This window comes from Hemiscyllium ocellatum, chromosome 9 (assembly GCF_020745735.1).
Source record: "Hemiscyllium ocellatum isolate sHemOce1 chromosome 9, sHemOce1.pat.X.cur, whole genome shotgun sequence".
NCBI classification, from domain to species: domain Eukaryota; kingdom Metazoa; phylum Chordata; class Chondrichthyes; order Orectolobiformes; family Hemiscylliidae; genus Hemiscyllium; species Hemiscyllium ocellatum.
In genome coordinates, this window is record NC_083409.1 from 24,777,331 (window position 1) to 24,791,207 (window position 13,877).

Genomic DNA, 13,877 nt, shown 5'->3' on the forward strand with positions numbered 1-13,877 from the left:
TGTTCAAAAGCACAAAAATGCACTGTGTGTTGTTTAAAATATAATAATCTATTCATCACCTAGGCTCTGAATTGTATTCAGTGGATGCGTGTAACGATCCATGAAGTGGGGGTGACAGGAATTGCTAAGAGGAATATTTGATATTTCAATGCACAGTGAAAAGAGCTACTTTTAAAACTGTGTGCAGAGCAAGAAACAAACCTGACCAGGTCCCAAATTACACAATGATGATCACTAAAAAGAATTAACATGCACCCACCCACTCGCATCCTCCACCATCCCAGTGTGAATACTCTGGGGACTTCGTGTCTTTGCTTAGTATTTCCACCCACTGCATTTAAAAAGATTTTAGCTTTGTGTTAGCAAGGTGATGATTAATGGATGTTGTGCTGGTATTTGGGAAAGTGATTGACCAGTGAATGGAAGCTAGAGTGCTCAACCCACCAGTGTTCATATTGTGAATGTTCCCCACTAAAATGATCACAGTTACAGCTTTATGTAATTCCACGTGAATTATTACCATTTTAGGAGCTGCAAGGTCCAGGAAGTAGAGGCAGCTTTGGCATTAATGAGTGATTAGATGAAGTATCAGGGTAATCCTGGAGAACTTACTGTAAGAACGCTCCCTTTACTAAGTCATCTGTCCCAGCAGAGTTCCATATATCTTTCTAAAACTCTTGCCAAGCGAGTCCATCCTATTTTAAAAGATATTTTACTGCAGAGAGAGAGGGACAGCAGCAGGCAATGAGAGTGACTAACTGTAACCATCAGGATGATAAAGCTTACAGCATTGGGATACAGGAAGGTACGAAGAGTGGGGCCTGACACTTGTGTGACCCAGAACTGCCTGAAGTCTTTAGGAGAAAACAAACACAATGAGATTTAGGAAAAGGAAAAGAAACTTGCATGTTTAGATAGGGCCTTCCACATGCTCAGGAAATCCTAAAGCAGGTCTGAAACGCAGTCTCTGTTGTCTTGCAGGAAAGGGATTCAAGTAGCTGGGCATCAATAAACACATCAACTCAAGTTATTAATATAGCAACAGGCCCTTACAGATCACCTTCTAAACCAATTTCATGAAAAGTTGCTAATTAGGGCACGATGCCCTAAATTGTGATTGTTTGTTATTATATTACTGGAAGCTCAATGCTGTCCTTTCCCTCGTCATGAGACACCCTCCTTCTGTTAAAGATCACCAGAGCTTTAAAGCACTGTGTATTGAGTTCACTCATTTTGACTGCCACATCTGTAAACACCAAGAATCAAAACAGATAATGCCCCTTGAATGTAGTGCTGCATTGCAGCAACATAGTTGTATTACGTTCTGAAATCCCAATTAAGATGTTGGGGATATCATAATAGAGGGACCAAAGAAATATAAAGCAACTGTGTGATGCAACTGGCTAACTTTTACCTCTGTTGCCCAGAGTGCCACTTTTAGATCCTACTATAATGTACCTGATTTGCACAAAATTATGCCAGAAAACCACAGCAAGTGCCAGACTGAGAATCTGGCAAATTAACAGGAAATAATACAGATAAGCAAGAAAAAAAATATCTAGGGAACAAATTACCAATCCAAGGTAGCATTCTCCATTAAAAAAAAACACAAAACTAGTCTGTACTTGGGACTACTTCACAAGACAGGTTGAGGGATAACGTCCCAAACCACGGATTCAGCGCAGGTTTTCACCCTAATCAATAGCAACCTGTCCATTAACTTGAACAGACTCAGGCAATCACCAAGATTGGCTACAGGTTTAATTGGGTTGGGAAAGTGGAAATGGGTGGTGAGGAGATTGAAAAGTTTAGCTTCTGCAGTATAGAGCAGACAACGACAAGGTATTTAGGAAAACAGCAGCTGCATATACACATGGGGAAGAGACAGTGAGGGGTAAAACAAATAAATTAACATCCATTATTGTTGTGGCTGCTGTCAGATGTGGCCTCCATCCCTCCCAGTTCCTGTTAACTTCGTTGCTGCATTTGACTTCTTTGAGGAGTCAACCGAGTCCCATCGACAATTTTTATGAACGGGGCGAGTCTTAACAACATGGTTTAATCACAAGCTCCAAAATTCACCCCTTCCTTCCAATTCTCAAACCTTCTTCACCAGTCGAAAACTAGATTGTGGATGCCTCTGTGCTACAGACCTATGTTCGCCAGGGATCTGATTGACCTGTTGCAGGTTTCTCTCATATTCAGTGAGCCCACTTGTATTTAGTAACTTCCAGCTGGCTGTGCATTCAGAGCCCAGATGTTGAGTGATTATACAACTTCTCATTCTTCTGTTCATCCTGTGCATTTAAAAAACATATAAGTTGCTGATACTGATGTAAATTAGAGAAGGGGAGGAAATAAAGTACAGGGACATCAGCAGTTCTCCCCAGGTTACAGTGCTGCTGGTCGCTACAATTGTCCCATTGAATAGCTGAAAGCAATTTTGACATACCAGGATGAATGTTTCTTGACTTGTGGAAAATCCTCAAAGGCAACAGATTCAAGAGGAAAATAATAGCTCTGAGACACTGCTACGCTGGTGAAGTCTAGATACGTACAACTCTAGAGCTAGTGACAAACTACAGCCAAAGATTACCCAAACTAGACAAATAATATTTCCACAATTTTTTCATCAAGAGCAATGGACACAAGAAAAGCAGATTGGTGTGTTTCCCCCCATAGGATATTTCCATCTGGTGAAAGAAAAGCAATGTTCTGAGGTGACAAGTAACAAAGTCAAAAGTCAGGCACCTCAGCAGCTGCTGAGTGGCAATATCACCAGAGGTGAAAGATGTGGGCCACTATTGGAAGCATCCCTGAACATGCTCTTCACAAGATTCAAGTCTTTAGCCATCTGGAGAGCACAATGAAGCAGCTTGAAAACCCACCCATAGCTATGAATTCAGCAAGTGTCAGCTTCAGGATATTTACAGATGAGACTCGCTGTTTCATGAGTAACTCTTTTTTTTGCAGTTTTTCCAGATTGGTTCAATTTCTAAGATAATGCAACAAAAATGGTTCGGTTATCAGAGGCTAACGACTGACGTTAAAAAGGCCCAACAGCTCAGAAGCCTGAGGCATCTGCACAAGCCAGTTTCATTGTAATATCACTTTGCATAGGCCCACCAAATGTGCGTTGCTGATCCTAGTTTTACATCCCAGGAGGCTGGAGCCCAAGAATTAAAGCCACACATTGAGCCCATGCACTTGTCAGGAGGGACATAAGGGATTAGTTCTCAAGGTGACTCTTGCATACCTTGGCTTAGCAGCATTAGTAATTGAACACTCTAAGAACATGGTTCTGGTGCACAAGATTTACAAGGGAGAAGGAAGAACTTTCTCAGCAGACTTTCTGAAACTAAGTATATTAAAAACTGGAAAACTGCATCATAGAATAAAGCAATATTCTGCTTTATTCAACACAGACTGGTCCCTGAGCTTTCTGCCACTTAAGTTTTCAAATTGTCTATAATTCTGATAGTTTTTCCCCCCCAAGACTGGGGCCAAGGATGTGTTAATTACTCTGCAAATGAATTGACAAGTTGACTGCACAGGAAGTTGTGATCACACATGACAGCATTGCTTAGTGCCAACATAAGTTAACTTAATTGCTCCTGGACCAAAAAGTAGTTGCTTGAAAATGCTCATTGTTGATGTCCTGTAAAAGATTAACAGAGGTGTACCCTTAGGACCAAGTGGAGGGCTGCACAGGGTCCCCAAAATCTGTAACCCATGTCTTTACTTTCACAATAATACACTTTCTTTTAATCAATATTAGGTAAAGAATAACTCAACTGCCCGTTGTCCTTTCAGGGAGTTACATTTTGGGCTAGGTTAAGTTGGCACTTAACTAACTGATAACAATAACATTGTGAGACTCGCGATTAGATTAACTATATGGGGCACAGAAAGAACATTGAGTTTTTGGGACAAAGTCTTCATATTCCCAAGGTTATTTGCCACTCTGCTGGGTGTGAAGGAATGATCTGAATTGCAGACACCTTTGTGTTTTACTGCAACTCTCCAATGGCAACAGTGGACTCCTGCATCCTAAGGTGGAGTTAGAGATGCCTTTCAGCAGGGACTGGTGCTGAATCTGAACTGCTCACAGGCCAAGGCAAACTATCGCCTCTTGCTTTTATTTCTTTTCAGGAGTAAAGGCTTACCCAATTGTTTGGGGAAAACAGTGGACAGCCAAATAGTTAGGGAACAAAAAAAAAGATTATTTTTTAAAAACTAGACAACTTTTGATTGTTAATTGGAGAGACCTACCTTCTGGTGTCGATATTGCAGCCTCAAAGCTTCCTCCCTCTAGTGTGCAGTAATGGCATGTTAGAGGAGGAAAATCAAGGACATCTGCAGTCAATACACAAATACCTCTGAGTAATTGCATATCATTATGAATAATTCTAGACTGGTCACACTCACCGTCACTTCACATGCTTCTCCCTATATCCAGAATATTCCCACTCAAATTTGAACAGCTCATCTACTGCCTTCCATTATCACCTGCAGCATTACACTTATATTATCTAGAGAGCTGCTCTTTTCAGGTCGTGAGCCACAAACGTTGCTTGGGCTTTGTTCGTGAGAAGTGCATATAGAATGCAACTGTCAAATTTTCAGCAAATGACAACCCAATTGAGAACAGGGCTTTCCAGTAAGTGGCAAAAATCTAGACTGTACTGAAGTAAATGACCATTCTATCAGTCGATCAGGAATATCACATATGGACTGTGGGATGACTGCTGGGGAGAAGTAGCTTATGCTGAAAATGTGTTGCTGGAAAAGCGCAGCATGTCAGGCAGCATCCAAGGAGCAGGAGAATCGACGTTTCGGGCATGAGCCCTTCTTCAGGATTCCTGAAGAAGGGCTCATGCCTGAAATGTCGATTTTCCTGCTCCTTGGATGCTGCCTGACCTGCTGCGCTTTTCCAGCAACACATTTTCAGCTCTGATCTCCAGCATCTGCAGTCCTCACTTCCTCCTACAAGTAGCCTGTGGTCTCACAGGAGCAATTTTCCAACAAAATACTAGAGTCTCAAAACAGTGACCTATTCAAACATTACACTAGCAAAAATCTATGACCTCTTTAGAATCAGCCTGGTTATAGAGGGACAAAGCTCCATGGAATGGGTCAATCACTGCTAATGGAAGGGGTTGGGTGTTAGAATGGGCCAGACACAGGTTATAGAGAAGCTAGGGTTTTATAGAACGTACCAGTCACTAGTTAAAGAGGGGAGAGATTATTCTATAAAATGGATCAATCACGAGATACAGAGAGTGGAGGGTTTTATAGAATAGACGAGTCATTGATTTTAGAGGGTGAAGTTTCGTTGTTTTTTTTAACAGAATAGACCAGTCACTGGTTACAGAGGGGTATAATTTTATCGAATGGACCAATTAGTTGTAAAGGAAGGGGAGGTTTTTAGAATGGGCCACATGTAGGTTGTAGTAGGGTTTTATAGAATATATCAACATTCTATAGAAGGGGAGAGTTTTATAGAATGGGCCGATCACTAGTTATGGAGGGTTAAATAGTATGGGCTGAAGATTACGTTCTTTTGCAGTGTCCAAGATCAGGAACCTTCACTGCTCATGGATTTGATTCTCGTTGTTTAAGTTTTTTAAAAAAAACCTCTGGGGTTCTCCAGTTTTATGTTGTGGGCTGAACATTCAGTAGCTTCAAGCAAGCCCATGCCACCTTCCCATCGATTATACAAAGTACTGCCATCCTTCTGTGTTGTATACCAACTGCAAAAGAAGGGAGACATCCTACACCTGATTTGCTTGTTCAAAGATCACAATGCTCCTACAAGCAAGGGGAGGAGTGGAGGCATTAGGTGGTTTTGCAGAGCAAGCAATGACAGCAATGCCTCAATCCAATCATGCCCTGTCACCATGAGGAACCAATAAAGGAGGTAAAGAGATGGAACACATGTCTGAGTACCTATAGTTCATCTGCTGCTCTCCGTCATCAACATTACACTTATGCCAACTAGAGAGCTGTGTTCTTTCAGCTAGTGAGCCTGGTTAGGTTGGCTATCTTGTGTTTGCGCTTGGGGGTGGGAAGTTGCATGGGACTGTCAAATATTCAGCAAACACTAGCTCAATTCAGAACAGAAAATAGCTAACTCCTGTGCAGAACTTTTGAGTGAAAGCTAACCAACCTCTGTCACAATTCCATTTAGAAAAGTGATCCCAGATTAAAGTTACAAAGAGAACATATGAAAATATCCCCTGAAAGACATTTGGCAATCTGGATTTAATGTTCACCTTTCTACTTCTGATTTAGAGTTGATTTGATTTAATTTAGAGTTAGGCTATGAAACTGGATTGAAACCTAACTTCTACCGAATAAGAAAGTGGAATCAAATAATGTACACTTGTGTTGAATTAATTCTGTCCCTGGTTATCCAACATAGCTTCACAAAAATGCAAGTGCCAAATCCATTTATTTCCCTGGCTAGCTTTCTCAACAATAAACTCAGGTAAGGGATCCCTTCTAACTTTGGTCTAACCCATCACTGACAGGAAGTGACTCTGTATTCTACTTTCAGCCCTCACTTGCCCTGGTGCTCAGTAATTATGAAGCTTTGCCCAATATTCGAGTGAGGTCAGATTCACAAACATGATTGGCTGAATCTGCCACCACACAACAAACAGGTCAGATGTAGCAATAACTATAACTCACCCCATTGTTTTTTGCACTTTCACTGGAAGTGGTTTCATAATATAAAAGGGGCAGTGGAGGCTGCCAGTGCTGGCACTGTGGAACTGCTGAAAGCATGTTAATTGAGTTTCCACATTCACCGCGAAGTTCACATTTGGATGAGCTATCTAATGTTCTTATTATCCCTTTTCCTCAGCAGGTATTGCAATATGACCGAATCGCATCCATTTTCTGTACATTTTATTAACAGAAGACAACAGGAATGTGAAATTCTGTATAAAATGAAGGGTGAATATCGTGAATTTGTACCAGTGAAAGATGTTTTGCCATTATTTTATCAATGAATGAATCATTCACCAAAAACTTTGATCATAACAAAGGCTCATACATTTGCTTCAACTTCCAGGATCAAGTGATTGTGCTAAGCTACACTCTGTTCTGGAAGGCAGTCCTGCATCCAAGCGAGCCAAACTCAGAGCTCCTCTACACTGAAGTCTTCCCCCAATATTTGGCATCTGCAACAAATTGTAAACCTCTGTTTATCAGTCTCAGCCAGGAGACAGAAGGGGACTTAATATTCATGCCCAGGCCTGTCCTTACCCTGCCCTCCTTTGTGCATGCCTAGGATCATGAGTTCTTTGTTACAATGGAGCCCTCTTAAGGCTGGGTCAGAAGAGACTCATTATTAGAAGGCATGTCCTGAATATCCCAATCTAGCGATATCAATACATTAAAAAAACAGAAATCCCTGTTAAGATCAAGTAGACAGAATGAATTCAGAATATGACAAGGTGATCAATGAGTAATCCCCAAATTCACTACTGCAAACTTTCACACTGATTTGCAACATCAGTGAAGTCTAGGCCATTGGCACAGGTAACAGAAGGATGTCTCTTCAAAACAACCCACTGCATTGAAATCTCTCTGCTGACCTTGGTGCTGGCTGATTGAACTGGACCTTAAGGTGGCTCCACTGAAACATCTACCCGTGAGGTGACGTGACACTCAAACTGCCATGAGCCTACATTACTGGAGAAACCGCAGTGTACACAATTTCAAGGGAACGGAGAGGAAGGGCAGCTTCTGAAACATTGGCATCAATAGTTCCTTGAACTCATCGTTCCCAGGAAAATCTTCATTGCACCAATCAACATTCCAGACACCATGGTAAACGGGGTGCATTGAACACAGTGGCAGCTTATAGAAATGGTACAAAGAAATGAAAAGCAAGATAGAAATCCCACTGAATAGATGCGCTGAGGAAATCCATCACTTGACATTCAAACTTTAGTCAACAAAAAAAGGAACAGATTATTCCTGCTGAATTTCCTATGAAACTCCCATCCAGTTTCTGGGATATGTAAACAGTAAAGTTTCTTCGATGGACAACAGATCATTTCTTTGCACTAGACTTTGATGCTACTGACTGCAGATAAGAGTTATGAGAAATACAAAGACTTTGTGGCACCTGTATACTTTTCGAAAGAAACCAGCCTGTCATGGTAACCTGTGTCAGTGGAATGTAGCCTGGTGGTCTGAGTTGGATGCAGGACTTCTGTGTTTGACAGCTCTGCAGGAACTACCACCTAGAAAGCTTTGAAGTGCTCTTAATAAGGAGGTTTTGCTTTCTTGCAAGAGAAAGCTAATCATTGACTGAAACACAAAAAAAAAGTTCAACGAACATTGACACTAACTTCTGCATCAATATACAGGACACAAGTTGCTTTCATAAATAATATGAACATTTCCGATCGAAACAGAACAAATGCATATCAAAATGAATATATTTTTAAACACAATAACTTCACGTAGGAAGTACAATTAAGTGCACTTTCCCTGCAAGTGCAACCAGGGCCATGAGCTGGTCAGAAAGAAGTGAATAAACCAGTTTAAACCAGCTTAAACCAGCCCTAGCTATACTGAGCCTGAGAGAGAAGGAAAAAAAAACAAGACAAAATGAAAAAAAATTGGTATTTTCCAGCACAGAGTCTGTTCTGTTTGATTTGATCCTTGTGGATATGTTTTGCTGTTGTTTGTAAAATTGTTCTTTATAGTGCTTTTTTAATATCAGTTTAAATTAATGTATTAAATCAAAGGGGATAAATGGAATTGAGTCTGTTGCCACGTAGAGTGGCAGATTGTGTTCAGTGCCTGGTAGAACTGGAACGTGTGAAGGACAATGGCTGTTCGGTGCTGACTTTCATGTGTATGCTTCATCATCTGTGTCTTCGATTAACACGGCTGCATCACGGGGCCTCACTCTGTGGGACACAAACAGCTCAATGTAAAAATCAACATCAATCAATCAAATTGTTTGCCCATTCACACAATGTTCTCATTGTCATTCAACCCTCTCAACAGAATTACACAGAATGTACAGTGCAAAAACAGGCCATTCAACCCAACAAATGTTTATGTTCCACATAAACATCTGTCAGATATATACTCTGCTATTCTGTTCACCCTCATGTACTTAGCTAGCTTCCCCTTAAATGTGTAATTTTATTTGACTCAGCTATTCCTTCTGGTTACGAGTTCCTCATGCTAACTGGATGCTAACTACTACAGTTGGGATAAATAGGTTCATCTTGAATTCTCTACTGGATAGAGCAGTGACTTTTAGCCCTTAGTTATAAACCTCCTAACAAGTGGAGAAACATCATCTCTACAACTATCCTATCAAAAGCCTTGAGAATTTTATGGTGTCTATCAAATCACTTCCTGAAGAAATACAGACCCAACCTGTTGAGTCTTTCTTCAATGTTATCCTTTCAGTTCTGTTATTGTCCTTGCAAATTGCTATCACATTATTTTCAATATTTCTATACTTTTCTTTTCAGAATAGAGGAGAATGCATCACCACAAAAATTTGAAAACAGGTACCAACAGGTTCAAGAGTAGTTTCTTCCCTGACATTATCAGACTTATGAATGGATCTCCCAAATACTCAACTCAATCTTTCTCTGCACTTTCTTTGTAGCTGTAACACTTATTCTGCATTCTGTTCTATTACCCTAATGCACTTATGTATGATTTGCCTGAATAGCATACAAAAACAATACTTTTCACTGTATCTTGGTACATGCGACAACAATAAATCAAATCAAAATTCAACTTCAGTTCTCAGTTTTTGACTTGTGTTTCTCCGGATCTGAAATCCAGTGTTCTTAACAGCCATGTGTCAATTGAACTCTGCTGCCCTTTTTCGCCTTGTCTGACAGAACACTTCCTCATCTGTAAAGTTTTGCACACTTTGGCTATGCAGTTGAGACAGAGAATCGCGTTCTCTGGTGGGACAGTCCAGAACAAGGGAACACGAGCTTAAAATGCGTGACAGGCCATCCAGGAACCACAAAGTACTTTTTCACACTAATTAGTGAAAGTTTGCAACTCTCACAGAAAGCTGTAGATGTTGGGAGTCAATTAAAATAAAGCAAACTAAGACAGATATATCTTAATTATGTTAGGGTACTCATTAGGATTTTGGAGCAAAAACAGGTAAGTGGAGATTAGATACCAAACAGCCATAGTCTAACACACAATAGTGTCAAACATGTGAGTTGAAATATAGTTGTATCCTATAGTTTGCTGCACATAAAAGTATCATAAAATGGGCCTAAGTACCCCTGAATTGAGAAGAATATTTTTAAAGGGCTTGATAGAACAGATATTGGGAAGAAATTTCCTGTAGCTGAAGAGTCTAGAAGTAAGGAGTTACTTTCTCTGATTAAGGGGTCTGTCATTTAGGACTGAGATGAGGAAAACAGAGAAATTTCTTCAAAGGGCTGTGAATCACTGTTATTCTCTACACTAGAAAGCTTTGTTAACTATTTTCAAGTTCAAAGATAGATAGGTTTTTGGATGTGATTGGAATTATGCAATATGGGAATAATATAGGAAGAGGGAATTGAGGTAAAAGATCAGCCATAATCATATTAGATGGCAGAGCAAGCTCAAAGAACTAACGGCTTTAGACCTGCTCTTATGTCTTATGTGTCTATAAATCTCCTGAATGCTGCTTCAATAGCTTAGTAGAATTACACCTGAATGAAACCTGGCTACCTTATAAAGACTAAATAGTGAAAGACTATTTTCATTGGTAGATGGCCAGGATAGAGGCCAAGGATTCTTAATGCATTCAGGAAGCATATTAAGCTCCAGCTGACAGGGAAGTAAGCTGCAGAAAGATCAAATGTGTGTCAGTAGCAGTGCTATGAAGAGCATTTTTGCTCCTCCCTAGTCCATATTGAGAAAATTCAAAACAAACACTTCTGCTCCTATTTTGTCAGTAGCTGTTTTGGCTGTAATAACTAATAAACAAGTAACAGCTAACACAGTGCATTCTCCAACAAATTCTTCACCCAGTCTGCAGAAGGGTCTTGAAACAGGTGAAGGGCACTAGTTTCATATGTAAATTGACCAACACTGACTGCACCAAGACCAATAAGGTGACAGTTATGTTGATGCCATACATTAGATGCAGGACCTCAAGTCCAGAAACCATAGGCCTAACTCTACCAGGCATGCCCTTCGAGCAAAATAAAAAAGTGAATTGTGTTTGAACAGTTCTTATTGAATGTTCTGAGGAAGGTCACTCTGATTTCTCTCCACAGATGCGGCCAGAACTGCTGAACATTTCCAGCAATTTCTGTTTTTGTTTCTGATTTACAGCATCCGCAGTTCTTTCGGCCTTCATCTAGTCATTACTTCTTCACTGTTTGTGAGATCTTGCTGTGTGCAACCTGGCTTCTTCACAACAGTGAAAGGTACAATACTATAAATGAAAGCTAATTCACGGTTTACTGTATTCCATAAGTGTTATTGGTTTCTTTTCAGATCTCCCCTGCTGCTGCAGTTGCCCCACAGGCTAGGAGCAAATACTTACAGAGTTTTACGTAGAGAGATGCTATAAGTGCGTTTCCACACTCTGTTTTTCTGCCGGTTCCGTACTCCATCTTCAAGATCCATCATCTGCTCCAGGACAGTCTGGTCGTCAGCATTGAGGGGAGCCACTGAGATGTCACGTACAGCACGGAATTCACCACAGTTGTTCAGATGTTCATTCTCTAGTCGGAAAAAATTCCACACAAACCGCCTACAACAAAATGTAATTTAACGTTAGCAGGCAGCAGTATTTATGACAGCCAAATATGCAAGGTATCGCAAAGTGATCAAATCTTTGGGCTGACCTTTACTTATAGTCAGTTGGAATACCTCTAATCTTTAAAATCTGCTCCTTAGCTTTATCCACAATGTGATCATTCAACACTGCATCTTCAGTAACATCATTGTTCTCATCAACAGATTTCAGATGCTTCCTCACCCAAAGCAGCCTAATTATAAAGCCACCCCATACAATCTATCCCAAATAGGTTAGCATGCAAATATTGACAGACCCCATGAATCCAGTCTCATTTGACCTAGGAATATAGGAATAGGAGTTAGCTTATCCCTGGAGGCTGTTCTGCCATTCAATGAGGTTTACAACATAAGTTCATATTTCTACCATTATATTCTTGGTTAATGAAAATCCATTAATCTCAGTTTTAAAATTAACAATCGATCACATATCAGCCGCGCTTGTACAAAAGATTTTTAAAATCCCACTCTACGTACAGAAGTTTCGTAATTTCATAGAACATAGAAAAATACAGCGCAGTACAGGCTCTTCGGCCCTCGAAGTTGCGCCAACCAAAGCCTACCTAACCTACACTAGCCCAATAACCTCCATATGCTTATCCAATGCCCGCTTAAATGACCATAAAGAGGGAGAGTCCACCACTGCTACTGGCAGGGCATTCCATGAACTCACAATCCGCTGAGTAAAGAATCTACCCCTAATCTGTCCTATACCTACCACCCCTTAATTTAAAGCTGTATCCCCTAGTAACAGCTGACTCCATTAGCGGAAAAAGGTTCTCACTGTCAACCCTATCTAAACCCCTAATCATCTTGTACACCTCTATCAAATCTCCCCTAAACCTTCTTTTCTCCAATGAGAACAGCCCCAAGTGCCTCAGCCTTTCCTCATACGACCTTCCTTGTGGGCGGCACGGTGGCACTGCTGTCTCACAGCACCTGAGACCCGGGTTCAATTCCCGACTCAGGCGACTGACTGTGTGAAGTTTGCATGTTCTCCCCGTGTCTGCGTGGGTTTCCTCCGGATGCTCCGGTTTCCTCCCACAGTCCAAAGATGTGCGGGTCAGGTGAATTGGCCATGCTAAATTACCCGTAGTGTTAGGTAAGGGGTAAATGTAGGGGCATGGGTGGGTTGCGCTTCGGCGGGTCGGTGTGGACTTGTTGGGCCGAAGGGCCTGTTTCCACACTGTAAGTAATCTAATCTAATCCTACCATGCCAGGCAACATCCTGGTAAACCTCCTCTGCACTCGTTCCAATGCCTCCATGTCCTTCCTATAGTATGGCGACCAAAACTGCACACAATACTCCAGATGAGGCCGCACCAGAGTCTAATACAACTGCAACATGACCTCAGGACTCCGGAACTCAATTCCTCTACCAATAAAGCCCAGTACACCATATGCCTTCTTCACAGCACTATTTACCTGGGTGGCAACTTTCAGAGATCTGTGTACATGGACACCAAGATCCCTCTGCTCATCCACACTACCAAGTATCCGACCATTAGCCCAGTAATCCATCTTCTTGTTACTCCTACCAAAGTGAATGACTTCACACTTAGCTACATTGAACTCCATTTGCCACCTTTCTGCCCAGCTCTGCAACTTATCTATATCCCGCTGTAACCTGCCACATCCTTCTTCGCTGTCCACAACTCCACCGACTTTCGTGTCATCCGCAAACTTGCTCACCCAGCCTTCAAGCCCCTCCTCTAGGTCATTTATAAAAATGACAAACAGCAATGATCCCAAAACAGATCCTTGTGGAACACCGCTAGTAACTGCACTCCAAGATGAACCTATACCATCAACTACTACCCTCTGTCTCCTTCCAGCCAGCCAATTCCTAATCCAAACCTCTAATGCACCCTCAATGCCATACCTCCGTAGTTTTTGCATTAGCCTACCATGGGGTACCTTATCGAACGCCTTGCTAAAATCCATATACACCACATCTACTGCTTTACCCTCGTCCACTTCCTTGGTCACCTTCTCAAAGAACTCAATAAGGTTTGTGAGGCACAACCTGCCCTTCACAAAACCATGCTGACTATCCTTGATCACAT

At 41.2% G+C, this 13,877-nt stretch overlaps 1 protein-coding gene across 1 annotated transcript in view; it reads right to left on the reverse strand.

Annotated features, from left to right (window-relative positions):
* Positions 1 to 6,989: 6,989 nt before the first annotated feature.
* The window catches only part of LOC132818937 (solute carrier family 53 member 1-like), a 305,740-nt gene continuing 298,852 nt past the window's right edge, over positions 6,990 to 13,877 (reverse strand). Inside the window, exons 14-15 of the mRNA XM_060830078.1 lie at positions 11,558 to 11,767; positions 6,990 to 8,933 (exon numbers count right to left, since the gene is read on the reverse strand). Coding sequence (XP_060686061.1) covers positions 8,873 to 8,933; positions 11,558 to 11,767 — 271 coding nt within the window. The 3' untranslated portion in view covers positions 6,990 to 8,872. The remainder of the gene's footprint in view (positions 8,934 to 11,557; positions 11,768 to 13,877) is intronic.